General features: G+C 42.6%; 1 protein-coding gene across 2 annotated transcripts in view; it reads left to right on the plus strand.

The window, feature by feature from the left end:
* The window catches only part of PSMD4 (proteasome 26S subunit ubiquitin receptor, non-ATPase 4), a 40,145-nt gene that overhangs the window by 6,879 nt on the left and 10,443 nt on the right, over nt 1-22,823 (plus strand). For both annotated transcript variants that reach the window (XM_078670437.1, XM_078670435.1), the window contains exons 2-8: nt 1,179-1,319; nt 2,343-2,457; nt 8,690-8,776; nt 13,527-13,593; nt 14,868-15,085; nt 17,639-17,747; nt 19,910-20,041. In XM_078670437.1, coding sequence (XP_078526563.1) covers nt 1,179-1,319; nt 2,343-2,457; nt 8,690-8,776; nt 13,527-13,593; nt 14,868-15,085; nt 17,639-17,747; nt 19,910-20,041 — 869 coding nt within the window. The remainder of the gene's footprint in view (nt 1-1,178; nt 1,320-2,342; nt 2,458-8,689; nt 8,777-13,526; nt 13,594-14,867; nt 15,086-17,638; nt 17,748-19,909; nt 20,042-22,823) is intronic.

Consider the following 22,823-nt stretch of genomic DNA (forward strand, 5'->3'; position numbering starts at 1 on the left):
AGGTGATAAACATATATGCGAAATGTTACTTTTTAGGAAATGCATTCTCCCAGTGTGGCAGTAAAAGTATTTACCAAATGAAAGGAATAGACAGAGTGTGAACGCAGGGGGTACTGGAAAAAACAGAAAGCCTAGATGAATATTCATGGTTTTAATGTCCTGTGAAATGCACAGATGAGGCCGTAATAAGGCGGCAGCCACTGCCCATACAGCAGCTCAAGCTGTGTGTGTGTCCTAAAGCTGCCTCAGCCTGCCAAAACACTGGGGGTGACTAAAGCCCTTGCTCTATGGGCGAAGGGTGCCTCTGTACTGGTAAAGATGATCGTATTGTCTTCTCGGAGTAGTATAGAAATCGTGCATTTTTTTTATCCTCTTTCTAGCTCTAACTCAAAGCCGGAAGCGGAACTGCTGCCGGTGTTGTTATTCTTATTGGTGAAAATGGGTCTCATGGCAAAAAAAGCAGAGGAAAGAGCTCGGATCCTGCAAGTGGAGGAAGCCCGACAGCGGGTTCGGCGGGCTAGAAGAGACTGGGAAGAAAGACCTCTTGGGGAGGGTGAACTACAGAGTAGACTGAGGCAGTCATGGGCCTGGGAAGGAAGCTGATATAAAAGGCAAAAGGGCGGGCTAAAGAGGCGGTGTTGAGTCTAGGGGTGAGGCAGGAGCAAAGATGGAGATGTAGAGGGAAAGTTGTGAAACTGTAAAGATAAAATCAGCAGGGATTTCACTGCCGACCCTGTGTGTACAATTATTTTTTTCAATTAAGCGTAATTGTGGGCATAATAGAACCAGAGTGCGTAATGAAAAAGAAACAAGCAGGGGCATGATGTAAGGCTGAAAACGAGAAGCTCCCAAGGCACGTGCTACTAATGGGAGTTGTGTGCGCGCACGCGAAAGTGCGCGCAAAAGTGATCGGTGAAAACTGGCAGCTGCGCACGCGTAACCGCAAGCACTAGGCCACCAAAAGCATGGGGTAGCACTTTAAAAACCCCACTTACTAAATGTCTCGCAGAGCAGCACATGCACTGGCTCAGGCGAGACCTAAAAAAGCAGGTAATTAGTACACTAGGAGATGACAACTTGCCCCAGACCGCACAGCATATGCTAGCTTTTTCAGACTCTAAAAAATATTTGCAAACTCTGTACCGTTATAGCTCCACAGAAATGTCTTTGTGTTTCAGTGTGGACAACAGTGAATATATGAGGAATGGAGACTTCCTGCCAACACGACTCCAAGCCCAACAGGATGCCGTCAACATTGTGTGCCACACGAAAACCCGCAGTAACCCAGAGAACAATGTGGGCCTCATCACCCTAGCAAAGTAAGCAGGCTGGTTGTTATCATGTGTATTTGTATAGCGCACAACTCACCCAGTAGGGTGCTCTTGCTCTGACAGTGTCATGTCTCTCTGTTGTGTTGATCTCTTGCTTAAATGAGGGTAACACAGTTGCCATCTGTCTGAAGATACGCAACTGTGGTCGTTTTCGCTGCGCCTGTAGCTATTTATGCAAATGTTTACACCACAATTTATACCTATCCTTACTTTGAGCCTGTGAATCATGAGATGGTCCTTATTAGACTATTCCTTAATGGTTTAACTTGTCTGATCCTCTTCTTTGTAATTTGTGAGAGCCAAGATCTGCTAGTTTGTTAGATCTGTATAAAGAATTGACACTGTTCATTTCAGGTATGAAACAACACGAATGACCCTCAGCCAATTGTCAACACAGTGTGTGCTGTTGGAGAGTGGATGGGGAGATGGTTTAGAGCAGTGTTTCTCAACCTGGGGTCCGCAAAGCCTACTCAGGGGGTCTGCGACTTCTTAGACAATTAAATAATATTAACAGATTAATTACATGTAACGTTCTGTAAATGTGGTAGAATTTGAAAGTGGAGATAAAAAATGAAGTTCTCCTCAGATTGATTCGTACGAGCAGTGCAAGGACAGAATATAGTATGGATGATGATTGGACTTAATTGAATTTAGTATAGCTCTAACCTTCCCATAAAACATTTTTATATTTTTTTAAATATATTTTTCTGTGAATTAAATATTTCATCATATGTATGTGTTTCATGAATGCTTTCTGTATTTTTGTGCATTATTTTGTGGTTCAATTAATTGAAATTGCTTAGGCCGACTTCCTAGATTTCAATAATGATTTAGTGGGGGTCCCTAGATCCCAAGAACACAGAGACATAAGAGAATAAAGAGATAAAGCAAATCAGAAATGAGTCCCCATATAAGCTAAAAAAGCACAACAAATACTCTTTCGAAACTGGCATTGACAGAAATGCAAGAGTCTTTGCTTAATGAGTTCCCCCCCCCCACTTTTTCTTGCAGTAATTGTGAAGTATTGACCACCCTGACCCCAGATACAGGTCGAATTCTTTCAAAGCTCCATGCGGTGCAGCCAGTGGGGAGGATTTGCTTCTGTACAGGAATCCGTGTCGCGCATGTAAGTTCCTCGTTTATTCTAGATGGCTTGTGTGAGGCCCAAGACCTTGACTGTTGTCTACACAATTTTTCGTAGCTCACCTTTTACTTCATGACTTGATTCAGAACCATAGTGACCGTGCAAAATCATGATTAGTTAAAGTGAGTTTGTGTTGTATTAGCCCGTGGTTTACATTTACCACATTAATTTTTTAAAAACATTTTTAGCTATGATTTTATTGTAAAAAAAAATGCAACAGATAAGTAATGAGAATAAGCACGTTTAGCAGGTAGTGAAATAAAAAAAATCCCTTGCAGCTCAATGCAGGAGCACGAACATCATGGGCTCAACATCCGATGCAGACTATCACCTGAAACAGGGACACTCTCCTCCTCACCTCTCTAAGTAGGCCCCACTCCCTCCCTCTCCTCTCACCCCCTACCCAATCCCAGCATTATATTAAGCCCTCCATCGCTTGCTCGCGGACCATGGCATCCTGTGTGATCTGCATGTGCGTGCTGTCTCCCCCCACCCCTTCCCGGTTGCATTTTCTCCACCAGCATCTCCGCTCACACCTGACAATCTTCTTCTACTGTGTCGTCCATTCTCACCTTCCACATACGCCGTTCTTCTGCTAGAGCCTTTTCTACGATGTCCCATCGCCATTGCTGCAGCGTCTGAGCCGATGGAGATAACCATTTAATAGCAATCCTGCTCTTTGCAAGAACCAGTCCCAGTAGTCATTCTATACTGTATTCGCCTCTTCCGGGGACAAACAAAAAGATTCAACATACTGTGCCTCACCCTGTACTCAGGTGTCATATGAGTGACTCTCCAGGGCATGTGTAACACTGCTTCCCAGTATGGCCTTAAATACGGACAATGCCAGAGCATGTGTATGAAGTCCGCCCAACATGTACCAAACCTAGGGCATCTGTCCGACCTATCTGGATATATTCTTTTCCGTCTCGTCAGCGAGAGGTAGGCTCTGTGTAGAACATAAATGTATGCAAGCTTAAATGAGGCATTATTAGAAACGCCCCTGACCAGTGTGCACCCACCCTCCCATTCCTTGTCTGTCATGGGTCCCACGATGTCTGCCTCCCAGTGGCGCCTTGCCACAAACTCCATGCTTTGCCTATCCTGTATAAGGATACTTGACAGCAGAGGTGCGATTGGGGCTATTGAGAAACATTTAGGTTAAGGTTATTCATTAAAACTTTATCCGCATAGTGGATCTTTCTGATTGGACCACTGTTGTCACATATCATTAACTACTCCAGTTCTACAGATTATTTTTGGGTCACCCCATTGTTCTGTAATGGCTATTTTGTGGAAGGGGCGATTTCAGCTGGGATGCCAATTGCCATAGAGAACCCATATCCAATACTGCCTTCAGCATATGTGTTCCTCACTGCATATCTGGAAACTCCATCCAGGTTTCCCTGGCCATTTTTGTTAATTTGGTAAATTGTAAGAACTGCCCGGGACCAATCGCAAAACATTCTTGTTCTTCCTGAAAGAAAATACACCCATCCCCAGGGTAAAGATCCAGTGTGCCATGGTCATGTGTTTGTCTATATCGATAAATGACCATAGCCACCAGATCGACAACCGCCAGGAGAAAGGGGGGGTCTGTGCAACACCACTTAATTCGTCCGTTCCCAAGCTCTCCCCTCTATACAAATGTTCCACATTTATGAAGAGCAAAGCCTGCTGCAGTGCCACAGTGATCGAAGTAGTATATTTTTCTTTAGTACTTAATCAGAGTTGGCATGCTGCAATGTTCTGTCCAAACGGCAACCCACACAGCGGGGCACCTTTGAGGTCTGTCATAGTCCGAAAGTGCTCAACCAAACTAGACAGAAATTGCATGGTTTAAATGACTGTGTAATGTATGCATGTATGTGGAGTTTTTATAGCGTGAACCTAGCCAAGCAGCAACAGAGATCTGTCTAGGGTCAAAGATGAGCATAAAGGCAACAAGTGATAGGAAGGGAGCTGGTTTGTGGATAATTAGTGTATTGTGATGGAATGCTCTTTGAAAGGTGTGCATCTTCAACTCTTTCCTAAATTGGAGCAGTGTTGTAGTTGTCCTGGTGAATACAGCGATTTTGTTCTTGGGTTTTTAGTGCACAGAAAGAAAAGGCCTACTGCCTTATTTTTTCTTTTTTACACTTCTTAGCCTGCAGTGATCATCGAATCATGACTTCAGGGTGCCTAGAGCTACTGGAGATAATGAACTTGTCTGCAAGATAAGTGGTGGCGCTGGTCTAGATGGCTTTGTAAATCATGCAAATGGTCTTGAAAATGGCGCAGACCAGCTAGAGGAGACAATAGAGTTCCATCAGGGTGGGTTGATGTGATTGTATTTCTTCAGGCTCTGCAGGAGACATGCTGCACTGTGGGGTACTTCCCTAAGGGGGCTTTAGAGTGGAGCCTGGGAGGCCATGGAGCAGGCTGCTAGCATTCACCAGATGAGAGTACGAAGGTTTGAACAGCAGTTCTGAAGTCACTTTCTGTAAGAAACAGTTTCACTTCTTCAGAAGGTAGAGCTGGTACGAGGCGTCTTTGTGCTACTTGTCAGCGTGTTCCTTCAGGGTGAAGTTGTAGTCCAGGGCGAATCCAAATGACTTGACATTTGGTGAAAGGTGGGTAAGAACCCATCAAGGTTCATGTCATTGAGCCAAGTTTTTAATGTTCCTTGTTTGTTGTTATTGGCAAATAACAAGAACTGTGTCTTGGTGGTGTTGAGCTTCACATAGACGATTGAGATACAGGTCAGTTTGACGTGCAGGCAGTGTTTAGGATGTTGATGTGTGAAACAGAGGAGACTTTCAAGTAGAGTTGCGAATCATCGCCATATTGGTGAATCTTGATGCTGTTATCTGCAAACAGCAAAACACACAAGATGATGGACGGAATGTTGCACAATGGCAAAACATTCCCCCCAGTCACAGATCTGGGTTTAATCCATCGTTATTTTGGTCACCAAGCCACCCCAGTTCAGACATGGCCGTATGCAAATCAGCCTTGACCCTGTGCTTCATGGGAACAGTCCAGCCCGAACTGCCAAGCCATGTCTTCCCTGGACTGGAATCAAGCATCCTAGGACCGGTTTCTGGCTATCAGCCGTCTTCAGCCAGGATAGCTTGACTCCAGTGGCGTAATGAGCATGGGATCCACGTCTGGTCATACCCTTCCCACATAGGGTGAACAGCAAAACACATCATCTTGTGTGTTTTGCTGTTATCTGCAAACAGAGCAACAAGCTCCTCCATGTAGAAGTACAATGTTCCTTTTTCTATGTTTTCACTTCACTTGATTGCTATTATTGTTGAATTTCTTTTTTTGTTGTTGTTTTTTTTGTTGTCCCATATAAGTTCACCTTTCTGAGGGTTGGGCTTGGCTAAAACCGTGTTATTAGAGACCTCTCCTTTCTCTCTTGGCATTATTAGGTGAGTGTATAGGATGACGTTTAGAAAACCGATCCATAAAATAGTCACTGCATTACAGACATCGATAGGCTTACCACTATAGGACTTACTTTCAAAAGCCATTTCACACAACCGTAAATTATTATGAAAGGCTTGATAATAGCTTCTAATATGGCATTGTGAACCACATTATATTTTTGTGAGTCCCGTTTGAAGCGGAAAAGGAGGATCTTGACCACTGCATTTGTCTGTGGAACCTGAGAAATTGATCTATCAACTAAAGAATAGTGGCCTCTAACTACTTTTATTGTTAATGTATCCGGAATCACTCCTGCTGTTCTGTGATGTGATCTTTCTTTAAAGCTCTGGTTGGAGCTGAAAGAACTACATTCTTTTTAAGGTGCAACTTAAATCATCTGCTCTGCATTTCTGAGGTTATATAGTCTACAGAGAACTATGTCATCTGTATTGCCCAGCAATACCATTCCTGTTATCAGTGTAAATATAGTGGACGAGAGTCTCAAAAGTATACATTTTTGTTAGTTCATTTTCTAAGGATATTTTAAATGAAAACTCTGGTGCAAATGGGGAGTTTACATTCACTAAGCCTACTTTCGTTGTAAAAGTGCAAGTCACCTACATTGACCATGAGAAGCAAAGTCTAGAATCTAAAGTCTAGTCATGTGTACAGATATTTTTGAATTTGGTTTCATAATCTTCAGTTGGATACTGCCTCAACACGTTTAATGACAAAGTAGAAAACAACGAGCTCAGCTATATTAGAGGGGAAGAGAAGAAAGTAATTAACTTGGTGCACACACAATTGCATCGATAGTGAGCCACATAGTTGTTGATTACAAGTGATATCTTGGGGAGAGAACACTGACTAGTATCCTGAGAGGTTCCTTCGACTAATATTTCCTCATTTTTATTGGTCACATCTTTACCGGACATTTCGAATTCTAGAGGCTGTGCATGTAGAGAGAGATTGTTTTTTTGGGAGCAAAGATCATTCTAATACTTTTTAATTCAGAATGTTTTTGCAAGCAGTACTTTCCATGAGACAGGGGCATAATTGATCCTTCACTAGATTATAATTAATGTCTGACAACAATTTCCATTTTGATGCTTTTATTTTTTTGTATCAAGGATTCATTGTAGTTTAGATTCAGTAGTCCTAGGAACATGATACACGGATATGGGGAATATTTGAAACTGTCCAACGGTCTGTTTAAACACATGGACAAACACAAATTGGTTTTAAAATCATTGGAAAAAGCTGTTAAATGGATGCTGCTAGTTCACATCACGTTTTCTTCATAAAGTGAGGCTGATAAGGTGATCTAAATGACCCAAGGTACTTAGGTAGTGTATCAGGGAGTAATTTCTCCAGTTTTGTAAGAAATACCTTATTCTGGACTGGCTAAGCAATGGGACCAAGTTATGTCTGTCCCCTCTGTCATGCTGAACTGGTCAGGCGTGCAAGGTGTTTAGGCATTCGGGGCACCTATGGCTATTTAGGAAGACGGTTTGACTGAAATACAGATGAGTGTGACAGCAAGAGGTGAAGGTTTGACGGAAGCAAGGAGTAGGACTGTGAGGCATCCTTAAGTTTTAGGGCGTCTTCATTAACTACTATTTGTTGTACTTGGCCATGGGCTTTTTCCTGGTTTTCTTTTGTGTTCCAGAGATTGCTGCAGCTGTGCTTTATTGGTTCATGGCGCTTTCTAAGTCAGCTGTGTCTTCCCCTTCTTCATGTGATTTTATTGCTCCAATCATCACGAAGTGATTTCTAGTGGAGTTATGATTCTAATTCCCCAGTAGTCTGAACCTTCATAATCTCACTGTGATTTCTCAGTGCTCAGTATGTGGTTGCTCACTCTGTAGAGCATAACGCTTGTTTCCAGACTGGTTTCTTGGTGCTTGAACGGCCCACAGCATACTCCAGTATTCAAGGACTCTGTCCATCCATGCACTGCTTTAGAAGCAGCTCTGGGTTTTTTTTGTAGCCGTATGAAAGTGAAAACAAGTTTTGATTTCCTGAAGGGATTGTAGTAAAGAAAATCCTGTTACCCAAACACATTTCTGAACCACATTCTGTGACCTTAATAGTCGAAAGGACAGCGTGAACTTGAGCTAATATGTTTTATGTACCAGGTGTGCCTCTGCACATTCATTTGTCATTCTTAATCACTGGTCACTGAATATCAATGAATCTTGAAATGCATGCTTTTCAAGAGCTGTCCATCATACCAAATTGTGTTTGCTTAATTTAATGTTAGTGTCACAAAGCATACCAAAACCTGGTGGTGCACCATCTTACATAATTAATTCACCGAATGTTTGGAGAGGCCACGTTTAATAATCTGATTCAAATTAACTTGGCCAATTCTCCCAACCCAAGTATCAAATCTGTGCTTTTGAATCGCCACAGTCTTTTAATTTTTTTTGTCTGATGGACGGGGCTTACTTTTCAATCTAGGGATAGCTGTAATCAGTTGAAATAATTTTCAGGGAAGACAGTGGATTCTGAACTTCTCTCTGTGTTCTTCAGCTTTTGTACTGGTGTCCTAGCAGAGTCCATGAAATAACACGGAGATGCTCTGTGAATCTGATTGCTTGTGCGGGCTCTGCTCCTGTGGTCCTGGTGATGATATCATTTTTTGTTTGAATCATGGGCCTGGTGTACATCCTGCTCTGAAAAGCCTCATGGTGATGAAGATGCCTTTCTGGTAATCTGGTGGATGTGTGGGGGCTGCACGGAGTGCCTTTCGAATACTGTCTCTGGTTTTTATAATCATGTTTCTCTTTTTCAGTTGGCCCTGAAACATCGTCAGGGGAAGAACCATAAGATGAGGATTATTGCATTTGTAGGGAGCCCTGTGGAAGATAATGAGAAGGATGTAAGTATCTGTACCTTCATTTCCTGTGGTCCATCTCCATACAAAAAGCAATGCAGCAGAACGAAGTTCCTTTTTACTAAACACAGTAAAGAAGCACACTTCATTAACCCCTTGCATGCTGATGACGAGCTCAGCTCGTCATCAGCGTTACCTGCCGTGTGCTGACGAGCTGAGCTCGTCATGTAACGCGGTAATTTTTAAAATGCCGCATACCGCGGGAAAAGCCGCCGCACGCATGCGGTTAAACAGCTAAGAGTACTCCCTCGCATCTGTATTCGTTCGAGGTTCGCAGATTCTATACCTCCATTCCACTGGTTTTGTAATGGCTGCAGATAAAAAAAAAATAACTCAATTAGAGGTTTTGTCAGAATACTAATAACAAAAATAGTCTAATGTAAGTATTGTGGCCTCAATTTCATTCACAAAATATTATTCTAATCTAATCAGTGTAGATTTTCAAATATTGACTCCATCTAGGCAATAGTTTTATAAATGATATCTGGGGCAGAATATTTTTTTCAGATGATATTTGAGACGCACAATTCTGGTATGTTACTGACTCAGGGCTGCATATTCACAAAGGAAGTGGACAGAGTATTCCTTGATACTATTGTATAGGAACCTTTGCACAGACGGAAACTTGCATGTGAGACTAGAAAGCAATACTGGACTAGGGCTGAAGGTACAGGGTTCTAACAGTTGGAGCTGCAAGAAAAACAGGCAGACAAGGGCAAGATTGGAGTAGGTTTCTGGCAGTAGGTGGTATATGCAGTGTATCAAACAGATGCAGTAGTGGTTGAATCTCATGCCGAATAATGAGAACCAGCAGTATATTCGACCTTTCTAGGGAAGTATATGTACGGTCTGTCGAATGGAAAGTAAATCACCCTTTAATGTGTTTCTGGTGACCCCACTATGCTGATTCAACACTTTCTGAAACACCAGTAACATGCAGAAATACATAGCAGTGTTCAGACGGTCGCAGTGAGTCCAGGACTTTACATCAAAGGGACCAGGTGTTGTAGTTTACTAGTGCTGCTACTACCAAACAATTTACAGTTAGTAATAGCATTAGTTAAGGTTCCCCTTATATTGATTCAGGTGTGATGGAACCGGAATGGAAGCAAGTGTTTGCTAGCTGATTCTCTGGCCGCCAACCGAAATGCTTTATTTTAAGATCATGTAGTGAAACGTTACACAAACCTTGAAATTTGAGAGCGAGCATGGAAGTCAGTCTCCGGGCAAATAGGATCACTGATCTGGTCTAGGTCAGAAGTTTGAGAAATCAAATCATTTGCCTGTAGTAACTGCAGGTCTTAACCAAACTTGAATACCACCTATGGCCACGTGAGGGTGGCGCACATTTATGTCAGAGACTGTGTTGATCGATTTAGAATGAGAACTGATTACGGTACACACATCTGCAGACCATTTTTGCTATTGTGTTTGCACTTCTTTTTTGCAATTAAGTAGGTATAATTTTCACACATTTATGAAGAGAATTGTTTAAAGCAAGGCCAGATAAGCTAACAAAAAGCATGGGGGGGAGGGAAAAGCTGTAAGTGCCATTTGGGAGAATGCAGAAATGCTATTTTATGAGAACAATTAGGGAGAGAGAGAGAGAGAGATTGAAATAGCTCATTCCTTTCAGGTCCGTACAAGTGTTGAATAAGAAAGTAGCAGACATGAGCAGTGTTTATTTACATGGGATATATGCAGGCGCCACCTGTCGTTGGAGAGTTGAAAACTAGCAGCGACCGGTAGTACAGGATGCTTTTAACAAAGGAAACCCAAGAATTTATGGTATTGAATTTATGGTATTTCTAGCTTAATGAGCATCTCAACAATGGGGACGATGTGCAGGGAGTAGAATGGGTCCTACCACAACACTATTATCAAATAAATGTGAGATCTCACCAGGGCTTCAGGAATAGTTTAAGGAGCAGTACTTGTGGTGTTAATGATAAGCAACGACATCTCAACCATAGGTGTTCTAATTTAACTTATCTTTAAAATCTTGGGGAACACTTTCAAAGACTGGCCTGAGGGTTTTAGTTAAGTTACTTCTGTGCAAACCACATGGGTTCAGATTGACTCAAAACCATACTGCTATTGCAATCATTACCACGGTTGGCATAATGAGTCTAATTATATTGTGCTATTCAATTCGACCTGGAGATTTTGCTTGGAATTTCGCACAAGCGCTCTGCTGAACTTTCAACTATGGCTCAAAACCACCTGCCCCTCCCAACAATTTCAAAAAAGTATTCGATTTCACATGGACTCTGTTAACCCAGCCCAAATTCACATGCATCTCCAGTCTGTTACATTTATCATAGTTCTCCAGAAATATCCATTTCTCTAATGAGGACATCAGTCCATGACCATTTTTTGTTGAGGCTCTGTACCTTGAGAATCCTGGCCCGTTCTGATAACAGACCCAACTCAGCATTGTATCCCTCTCAAGCCCTACACCTCATCAAGTTTCAGATCAGTTTTTGTTTTATTTTGTTTTTGTCACCTCATCTCTTGAACGTACACTCCATCAAGGTGAAATCGGCCTCAATACTTATATCCCTTGTGACTATAGAAGGGAAAAACTAGCTTTGTTTCCTAAGTTCTTATGTGCCACTCAATTTAAAATATTGTTCAGCACGTGTTTGAGATGCGTAGCTTATTACTTTGTTTTGTTCACCACTGTTGATTCCAACACAGTACTTACTATGACTTCTCACTGAGACGATTAGCTATGGGATGATATTACTAAGCCCATGTGTACACCTAGAAACAAACCCGAAAATATTTTTATTCTATCAAAATATCTCTAAAATCATGACTCGAGCCCACGAAGATTTATCCATGACCGAAGCCACTTTATCGTCTCTCAGACCGGATATACTCATTGAAATATTCTGTATTAATGGGTGAAAAAACAAACTATTCGTGTAAACCATTAGATGTGATTTTATTTGAAAATTGCCTTGATTATTGTAAAAGTTGCATCTATTAAATAGCATTAGACTATATTTGCACCTTGAACCTGTATAATCTACACTTGGCCATGGTATGTTTATGTAGACGAGCGGCAGTTCTGTCATGAATTATTCTGTTTTTAACTTTTTATGTAATTGTACACTATCAGGCATATGCATCAAAGTAAATACCGGTCGCAAATGGGCAGATTCTCAGAATCTGCTCCTTTGCGACTTGTATTTTTTCATTTGGGATGCATCATCCCAAATGCAAAAATCGCAATTTAAGGAATCTCTAAATTGAGATTCCTTAAATTGTGATTGCATTTAAGGAATCCCAAATTGAGATTCCTTAAATGCAATGCATGAAAGTAAAAACTTGTGAATTCGCTAATAGGAGTAGCAAATTACCATGAAGTTGATCTTCATGGTAATTTGCTAAAACTTTGAAAAAAGCACTTTTGTACATTTTTCAAAGTTTCATGTTGCGCACACACATGCCCTTAGGGCATGTGTGTGTGCGCAACATATGTGCAGAGATCAATTTCAGGGGTGCAACAGGGTGTCATTTTGACACCCTTGAAATTGCATGAGCAATTTGAGAGTACCTACTGGTACTCGCAAATTGCTCATGCAATCTCCAATTAATTCCTATGGGCCTGTAGGCCCATAGGAATGAATGGTACAGCATTCCTTAATTGCGACTAGCAATTTGCGAGTAGCAATTAAGGAATGTTTAGGAATCGCTATTTTAATAGCGATTCCTACATGCATAGGCTTTTGCTATTCCTAAATAGTGATTCCTTAAAAATCGCTATTTAGGAATAGCAAAAGGCTACGTTGATGCATCTGCCAGAATATCATTGATTTAAGAAATATTTTGATAGAAACAAACCTAAAATATTCTTTTATTCTATGTGTACGCCTGGCTTTCTTAAGACTGAATTAGCAATTATTCTACATAATGCTAAATAAATCAGTAGTTGCCTAGGGATTTGTTTGTACAAGTGTTGTTCCCTGCACTGGGAATTGATATTAGTAGCAGTGAGTCCTCTTATACAAACTAATGATATTACAAGCTCCACCCAAACCAATGTCTTCTGCATGTCTTCCCCAAAGCTATTGCTTCTCAGGACCATAAATGTTAAACAAAATATCTCAGAGTGGACATCCCACTGAAGTAACAAGCTATGGGGATTATGGTCCTAAGAAGTTCCATAAAGGGGCCTGCAGAGCTGTTCAAAGCACCTCACTCTCTCATACTTCTTTGTCCGTCACACTGCTAAGCGCAGAGTCCCATAACACGATAACTGCACACCCGTGGTCATCACACAAGGACATGCAAACACTTCACACATAGGATCAAAGCAAAGACGAGACACTACCAACCACACACCTACAGAGTGTATCATGCTACCCATACGAGCAAGTACTTCAGCACCCCCCAATAGAGCTAGTAAGCTTTTTTTATAAATGCTGTATTAAATACAAATGACTTTGGTTTGTATCTGCTGTGTGCTGGTTGTATATTGCGGAGATATCCTTGATTTAAACCGCAGTCTGAGGGGTCTATGAACTTCCATCTGCACTCTATTGAGGTTCCTTAGTGTTCTACTTGAATTCTAACTCTGGTTGGTGTTTATTCTGTACGCTCATTATTTTGGCATGGAACCAGCGGGATGACATTCTGTACCTATTACTCTGTTCTGAAATGAGAATCCGGTTATGTTGTGCCTCTGGAAAGATAACTGTTCTCTATTTCTCTGTCTATTATGCAGTTGGTGAAGATGGCGAAACGTTTAAAGAAAGAGAAAGTGAATGTTGACATCATAAACTTCGGAGAGGAGGAAAGTATATTTTGCTCTGATTAGTAGAGCACTTCTGAGTGTACATTGGAGGAGAATGATAAATGGGATGAAATGTGATAAGCGGGGTGGCTAGAATATATTCACTGACATTCAGCCTTTTTCTGTTGTGACAAACCACTTGATTTATCTTTTTGAGAGACGTGACCTTAATACTCTGTGCCTCAATTTTCCAAAGGGGTCCTGTACTTTAAACCTTTTAATTATTTTAAGGAATTAAAAAGAAAGAGTTGGATTATTTACTTAAGTTACCAGGCAGAACACTCTTCCCTTTTGCCTTCCAATTTTATAAACAAAATGTGACGCCAAGCTGCTTATTGATTTTGTGAGAGTCCCAAATTGGGCAAATATAATGTTTGGAGGGACTCTGGAGCCACACAAAGTTTAAAGTGGTTCACATGTTATATTTTAGAAATATTTCAGTCTTTGAAAACCTTTTGTGTTCTAGCTCTGATTTTAGGATATTTTTTGGGCATTTTCTGACTTAAAACGCCTGAACTCTAGTTAGCTCAAATGTGATTAGGGCTAAGAAGTAAATCTTCCCATACGACTGGGTTAGTGTGTTGATGGGGCTCTAGAGACTGTAGTGGGGAGCTACATCACTGTCCTAATTCGTAATAATTTGTAACAACGCCTTGATTTTTGGCAGTCCCTTAGTGGCAAAGGGACAAATGAAAAAGCCAAAAATCTGGGTGTGCTTCATTCTGGTTGCTCTATAAAAAGCAGTGGATTGAGTTGGCAGCCTGGTACTTTTTATCTGCTGGCAATAATAAGTCCGCATTTATGAGGGCCCTCTAATAGGGCTTCGAAAAACATTGGCTTTATAATTATTGACTTTGTAATAAATGTACATTTTGTTCATGGCGCATCAAGACTTTAGGAAAGGAGTAAGGGAATAACTTGCTTGAGAGCTGAAGAGTGAATGTGAGAAGGGGTTAGTCATTGGGAAATCGAGTGGTGTACCAGATTTCGTTTTTACCACTTTTTGTGGACCTTATCTACAACAGGTTGTTGGCGGTTTATTCTCTTGGATGTGGCCCTGCATTAGGGCATTGTTTAGATCAAACATGCCTTTTATGTTATTTGTGAGACTTGTCCTTTTGTTGCTGTAGATTCAGGATGCGTTGCTAGCCTTGTGGTGGGAGGGAGTAGACTATCCCCAAATTCTTCCAGAAGACTTTGAATATTATCTAAGCAGTGAAGTGATCTTTTGGAAAGAACTTTGTTCTAATGCTCAATATATTTGTTGCCCTTAGGAGTCCAACACAGAGAAGCTGACAGCCTTCATCAATACGCTGAATGGGAAAGATGGCACTGGCTCTCACTTAGTCACGGTGCCACCTGGGCCCAGTCTGGCCGATGCACTCATCAGTTCCCCCATCCTAGCCGGCGAGGGTGGGGCCATGCTCGGTCTTGGTGCCAGTGACTTTGAGTTTGGTGTTGATCCCAGTGCAGACCCAGAGCTTGCTTTGGTAAGTGACCGAAATGTTGTCTGGACAGATCAGCACCTACGCGGGTTGAGAGTCTGCACAAACCACTCAGGCTGCAAGCAAGAAACCTGTTTATGTTCAGCATATTTCTCTGTATTGGTTCACGCGTGAACTTGAATGGCTGGCTCCCAGTGCAGTGGTCTTCAACTAATAGTAACAAGAAAGTGTCACTTATGTACTTATTGGGTTATCTTAGGATCTTATTGTGAGGAAAAGTTGAGTATCGATCAGAATTCACTCGTCCTTGGTGCACTAGTCTGCCAACAAGCTAGATAGGCTTATTCTTATCTGATAACTGGTTAGTTGTTGGTTTCCTTGAAAAGAGGTAAGAAGTTAACAATCAGTTAGTCTAAATGTTTTGTTTACCCAATTGATGGGCATGTCAAACGGGTGTGGTGTGAAATATTAAATGAATCACTAGTAAATATATAGAATTGTAGTAGAATTAAATAACCTTTTCCATAATAAGAGTTACTTTTGTTGAATGAAAATCATCCCGGGCTACTATTATTAGTGTTGAAATATTTACGACATCAGACAAGATTACAGTAGTGCCGCCCCATGCAAGATTACCAGCCTTGGTCACCTGAGTGCACCAGGCAGAATTGCCAGCAGAAATGTAAAAAAAAACCACATCCATTTGAAATGCCGATGTATGAGTAATATAAGGCAGCCACTGCTTCAGTGCCACTAGAATCAAGTAGTAATAAGACCCCCCCCCCCAACACCGCATGATTTATCTCTTAAATATCAGCTTTAAATATATTTTGGAAATCCATTTTGTCTCTCTACGTCAGTTTTTATGAATTCTGAAACTATATACCTTTTCGTCTAAAATATACGCTTGTCAGTCTTGGTAACTATCTATTAATTCAAACAAGGAAAGACCTCTAATTTATTAGACTGCGCTGCACGTAGTAAAGCTACCAGTAGCTTACGATTTACAGACTGATCTTGGCTTGGGTTACTGTTGTGGAGCTATTTCTGTGGGTTCGTTTTGGTGTTGGAACAGTACCAAACTTAGTCTCTAGTGACTTGCAAAGTGATTGAGAATATTGTCATGGGTATCCTCAATGACAGTTGTAGAAGAGCCAGGTGCCCAGGTTCACATTCACAAATGGCCAGTGCTGGAAAGCAGAATCCCAGGGAAACCTGCTGAATTTGTCCTGCTGTCATTATCCAACACCAGGACACCTTTCAGCAGCTCTCGCACAGTGCCTCCAATCTGTTCAGTACAACGATGTGCAGGCAGGGATGGGGCTTTATTATTTATAGTGTCACCTGGACCCAAAGAAAGGCCTGATGTACAGGGCCATTTGTTCCTATATCATCCTGTCTGGAAGTCACCTGGAGCCTAACCCCTAGATACCAATGCAATAGAAGAAACGAAGGCACTTAGATTGTTACCGCTTCATAAGTGCTTAAGAGAAAGTATGTTTTTGAGAACATGTTTTACCTTTGTTCAACCCCCAATGTAAGAAATGTGCTTGCATTGAAAGAACGCAAGATGTATCGGTCTGTGAGTAATTACATAAGTGTTGATGTTATTAGCACCTGAGCGTTTTATATTCAGTGGTGGGGGTGTAAAAAGTGGGGGGAAAACATACCTCCTCACCACTTCTCTCCCGAACGGAACATGAAGCACCCATGCTCCCGAGAGCCAATCGCAACACTGCAATGCAAAGTTGTGATTGATCTGAGCGCCGTGATTCAGTACTTAGACAGGCAGTGGGAGCCTAGGCATGTTCTCCACCCAGGCTGTGATACAGCCTGGGTGGAGAACATGTAAAGTGTGCATGACTGTTTGGCCGGCCGAGACAGCTGGCCAAACATTCATTCGCACTTACAGAGTGCGCTTACTACTCCCCCGCTCCTCCGTCAGAAGAGCAGCCCCATGCTGCCCGCAAAGCTGCTGCGGGAACAAATAAAATAATATTAACCTTGAGTTATTTTATTTTTCCTTTATTTTACTGCTGCAAAGCAGTGGGATGATGCTCCTCTCCCTTAGCGGAGGAGCAGCCACTAACAATGATCTCTGGAGCCGGTGTTTTAACCCTGTAAGATATCTTAAAATGTAGACTCTTTTTGGCCAATTATGTAATCTAGAACATATTTACTGCCACATATGTCTTTGTTGCCAATTTCTGTGCAGCAGATTTTTATTAAAAAATAAATGTGTAGATTGACTGTCAGACTCTGATTTCCAAGCTGCGCCCTGTAGCACCACTCTTCTGCCATTCCGTGACCCCTTATTTAGGAGTTCCCGGAGTACATTTTTCCCAATTCCAGCAATGCAAATGGTAGGAGATATCCACACCAGCTATGTCAAGGCAGTTATCACTTGTGTGTGCCTTGAATGTTCAGACTCTAGGATATGTAGGTGTTTTTTGCATACTGAAGCCAAATCACATCTGTTTTCTTTATCTATATGTAACGTACCTCTAATTTATCTAAATCTAATGTGCCTTGAAGGTGTTCATTGTCACTTGGCATCTGCCTCAGAAATTAAAATTAAGGGGGGCTTTTTCTCTGCAGGCGCTGCGTGTCTCTATGGAGGAGCAGAGGCAAAGACAAGAAGAGGAGGCCCGCCGTGCAGCTGCTGTGTCTGCGGCAGAGGCAGGCATCCCTGCTGCTGGAACAGATGGTGAGAAACCTAGCTAAGACAAACTGTAGCCTTGATTTTACACCTTGATGGTGGGTGGTGCTAATGTCCTGCCTTGGTGCCTCCACTTGAATGAATGGTGAAATCTCCACCTCCCCCAGTAACCCTCCCAACACCTGCCATGTTAGAATGCTAAAGCAGTAATATCCTCTCAAATCTATCAGTGGCAAACTGGGAGGGATGATGGTGATGGAGGACACGCAGTCTGTCTTGAAGGTAGCCCTCTGCATCCCTTCTCCAGGGGCTCCGGGAGTTCACCTGGGACTACCACACATGTGTGGCAGGTCATCTGTGACTCTCCAGGATACTTTGGTCAAGGAGGACTAGAGAATGGTTCCGTTTTTGGCTGCAGCCCAGGTATATTGCTTTTTTGGGGGGGAGGGGAGGTGCTTGTGGATGGTAGCTGGTTCTGCACATCAAAAAGAAGGTAATCCTGAGTATTACCATGGTTAACTGGGCCTTGCTGTGAAGTAGCCCAGATATCAATCAATCAGGATTTGTAGAGTGAGGCTGCATCACCCTTAAGTGTCTTAAGGTGCTGGGAGAACATGCGGTCTATTCTCCTTTTGGTTTAACATCCAAGTCTAGACGTCCTTCCTTAGCTGTTGGAGCGATAGTGAAGCACCGAGGTGCAGGGGGTGTTGTTCCAGGTCTTAGCCTCCCAAGTGGCAGAAGGAACGGCCTATACTGTTCGTCCAGCGGATGTGCCGAGTGGCTGCTAGGGAGAGGGATTTGGAGCAAAGTTTCCTTGTGGGTTGGTGAAAATGTGTTTGATTGTTGAGGTATGCCGGTCCTTCGATGTGTAGTGCCTTGTAGGCGTGGGTGAGCAGCTTGAACTGGCATCTCTTCACAACTGACAGCAGGTTGACTTTCCTGAGGTTGGGGGTGGGGGGTTGATATGCTTCTGTCTTTGGAGGTCGAGAATGAGTCTGGCTGCTGTGTTCTGGATAGTCTGGAATTTTGTCATGAATTGGGCAGTTTTTCCTACGTAGAGGGCGTTGCCGTAGTCTAGTCTGCTGGTGACGAGAGCTTGCGTGACTGTTTGTCTGGTGTTGGGTGGGAGCCGTCTAAAGGCCTTCCTGAGCATTCAGAGGGTGAGGAAGAAAGTGGGGGAGACGGCGCTGACTTGCGTCTTCATGGATAGCTGGCTGTCGATGATGATGCTGAAGTTGCGGGCGTGTTCGGTGAGTTTTGGTGTTCGGGCAATCTGAGGTGGCCACCATTTGTTGTTCCAGAGGGCGTCCTTACCTTTTCCGAAGATGAGTACTTCTATCTTGTCAATGTTCAGTTTGAGAAACCTGTTGTTCATCCAGACAGCCACCTCTTTCATGCATCTTTGGAACTTGTCCTTGGTATTTGTTGGGTCATTAGTCAGGGAGAGGATGAGTGGTTGCTGTCCACCAGCAGAAATTGCTGCCTTGATCATGAACAAGGCCGTGCTGAGGTCAGCCACCTTCCTGAAGGCAAGAAGCCTAGTTTTCAGCCTGTGGATAATTTTGGATTAGTTATTTTTGTGTTCTGTTTCAGACTTTTAAGTTTTCCCAAAGGAACTACTCGTCTTAGAATGATTTGATTTTAGACTACCAACAAAATAGCCCGAATCATGAAAAACAACTTTATTCCGTAGTGTGGTTGTTTGTGTTTGGTTTGGCCACCCTGACCTTTGACACTACCTCTGCCAAATTTGCCTATGTGGCAACAGAATGCCTTCAATTGGATCAATGTGAGCATGCTGTTTTAAAAAGAAGATTGAATGATTGACTTCTGAATGATAAACTACCTTCACATGTGGGTTTATACAGAGGGGGATGATTTATTAGGGACACTTGGTGTATAGGTGTTTAAGAGCACGATACAGGCTCTTCAATTGCTGGTGAAACCTGAGGTTTGCTTTGTGATCACAAGGAAGGATTTGTGACTGATCGATCACATGACGTTAAATGGAAGGGATAGGACTTTAGTTACGAATTGATTGTCCTATCTTACAGTCTTATCTACTGTATTACCAGTTCTTTGACTCTTGATTTTTTTGAGTTCTTTGTTGCTGTGGAATCCTTGAGTAAGTCAGTTGCTGGGATGAATCCCTATGCTGCTTATCTGTTCTTAGTCTTAGCTTGCTTTGTTCTGCCTTTGTGTTCCCCTAGATTCCGAAGAAGCCTTGTTAAAAATGACGATTGGTCAGCAGGAGACTGGAAGACCTGGCCTGCCTGATTTCAGCAGTATGACGGAGGATGAGCAGATAGCATATGCCATGCAGATGTCGCTTCAAGGGGCAGGTGAGTTCAGCACCTAAAGATTTTACACAGCCAGTCTTTGCTTCTTTTCTGCCCCTTGCTCCTTAACCAGTGGCTCTCCTGGTTCAGAAGAACTAGAGTAGTCCGATCGCGCACTGCCTCTAAATTCAGCAAAACGCAGAACAAAACTGTTCTCCTACCAAGATGGAGAAGTTGGTTCTTTTCTTGTTCTATCTTAAAATGTGCTGATTTTTTTGCCTTCAAATTACAATTAGAAAAACAAGTATAGTGCTCTGCACATGTCTTAATTTTTTGTGTCCAATATAGGTTTTGTAGGGCTGAAATCATGCCAGGCTTTCAGGATCGCTCATGACTATTGAGTATTCAGTGTATGCACATTCATTTAGGTTGATATCTTAAAAGCTTGCCATCTTGGATCAGTGCTGGTCTAAAGAGAGAGCATGACAAAACTGTTCAAATCCTCATTTCTCATTTTTGTATAAAGGACATCTGGTTACGGGGAAAAGATTGATTCCTTTTCCAAACCCTTCTCTTAAAGCATAAATGTATGTTTTGTTACAACCAAGCTTATCTCAAGGAACAACCCTCTCACACCATTGACGCGTAGGTTCGCTTCCTCACAGCTACTCTCAAAGGCGTTCTCTTTGCAGGTCTTCAGCTGCTCCTGTTTTGCTGTTCCCGTACCTATACACCCCCCTTCACTCCAGCACAGACCCTTTCAGATGATTCACATATCTGAGATGGAGTAATAAAATGCAAATATTTCTCAAATTTTTTTGTTTTAGCACTAGAGCGTACAATTCATTTGAAGGCAAATCACATGTAAGTGTGTAAGCCAACTTGGAAATCAGTACTGACTCCAAAATAGAAACTAATAGTGGAGGTACTTTAGATCAGTAAGTTCACTTGAACTGTATCCAAGCTTTCAAGACCAAGTCAGTGTAGATGTCAATTCTCTAGTGGTTGCTATTTTTACTCTGTTCAGTTGACTCAACAGCATAACATGGGAAGCAGGACATTTTTTTAAATAGGACTTTGGATACTATACAATTGTTTCTTGAGTGTTCCTTAAAAGAAGAATATATTATGTTGCTATGGTGTAGGTTATTGTAACATAACCGATTCGCCCTAAGAATTTGGGGTTCAGTGCCTAAGCAGGTGTGGTGGCTTTCTTGCGGTGTAATTAGTCACTGAATCTTGAATGAGCCCACACACTCCAGGCTCTATCTTCACCTATCCATCTCTCTTCTTTCAAAGTCCTTCCACTGTGTTTTGCAAATGTGGTACTTTCTTCTCCGTAGAAGACTTTTTGTCCGAGTGATTGCTTCTGTACTTTTTAATTGTCCTAAATCTCTTGGTTGCTGCAGGAGTCTTTCTCTTCCATCTTGTCCTGTATCGTATTCGATAATATTTTGGGTAAGGGTTAATACTGCTTTTCTTTCAAGAAAGATTTCCAGAATTCTGGACCAAATACATTTTTGCCCCTCATTCCTAGGAGAGGGCTCTGTCAGTCTCCTTTCCCCCCTTTTTCAGATGGTGGAAGACTAAAAACAATACTTCTACCCACATTACCAATAGAGGCACCCCAAGGTCAACACATCCTGTAGTGGTTCTCCGTATTCAGCTGTCAGTTCTAAATCTGTACTCCATGTTTTCCTTACCTCACCGCTGCCGTTATCCCCGCTTTTCTGAGAATTGTGACTGCTGTAAGGTCCATCTCTATACTAAAGTGGTTTTGGTCTATCGCTTCATTTACCATGCACACTGAGGAATTGTAGAAAGCCTGAAGTACAACAGCGTTCATGTGCACAGAAACTTTCTCTGACTGTTTGCTCAACAAATAACCTGCTGGACAGTTTTACATGTTACATTTTATTTAAAAACGTTTTGTTCGAGGCATGTGGGCTGCTAAATTCATATCTTTTGCATTAGATCGCCGCCTAGTGTTGGGTCCGGATGATCGCACATTGTTGTCCTGGAAGAGTCATCGAAGTATCCTGAGATAGGTGGCTCCTCCCCTGGACTACAGTGCGCATGGGCATCGGCTCCATCCCCAGATTGTTTTTTTCCGCCATTGGGTTCGGATGCGGTCTCGACGTCTCTCTGTCGGAACCGAGAAAACTAGCTTCTTTAAGGCCAAAAGGCCTTCGTTTCATTACGTCGGTATTGTTTGCGTACGGTCTCGAGTTCTTCCGTCTCTTTGAGTCGGAATCTGCGGAGTCGTATCACTCTTCGGACATCAAGGCCTTCTCATCGCAACACGACAACTTTTCAACATGGAGCGGAGCCCAATTAAATACTGTCCCGTCTGTGGGTCCAAATACCCACATATCGACGTGCACCCGGTCTGTAACAAATGCCTCTCGCCAGACCATGACGAGGACAGCTGCATGGCCTGCTCCAGATTCAGGTCGAAGAAGACGCTCAAGCTTCGGCGCGCGGTGCGCCTTGAGGCCAGACAAGCGGCCCCGGCTCCAGATAACATCTTCGGCGACCAGGAAGAAGAGGGCCTAAGCCATCATCTTGAAATCTCACCGCCCGCGACGGAGGTCGTGGCAGATCCGGAAGACGACGACGGGTCGTGGATCAAGGCCTTGAATACGTCGACGAGGTAGGGGACGTCGAAGAAGTTTATGGGGCCGCGGAAGATAGCTCAGGGGATGAGCTATGCCCCGAAACTTATGCGGATCAGGCTCGGGTCACGGGATCGCCACTCGGCCTTACCCAAGACCCTGTACCGCAAGCCACGGCCCCGCCTTCAGGCCCGGCCACGGACATACTTGCTACGCAGCCCGTATCAAAA

This window comes from Lissotriton helveticus, chromosome 12, assembly GCF_964261635.1.
Source record: "Lissotriton helveticus chromosome 12, aLisHel1.1, whole genome shotgun sequence".
Taxonomy (NCBI): domain Eukaryota; kingdom Metazoa; phylum Chordata; class Amphibia; order Caudata; family Salamandridae; genus Lissotriton; species Lissotriton helveticus.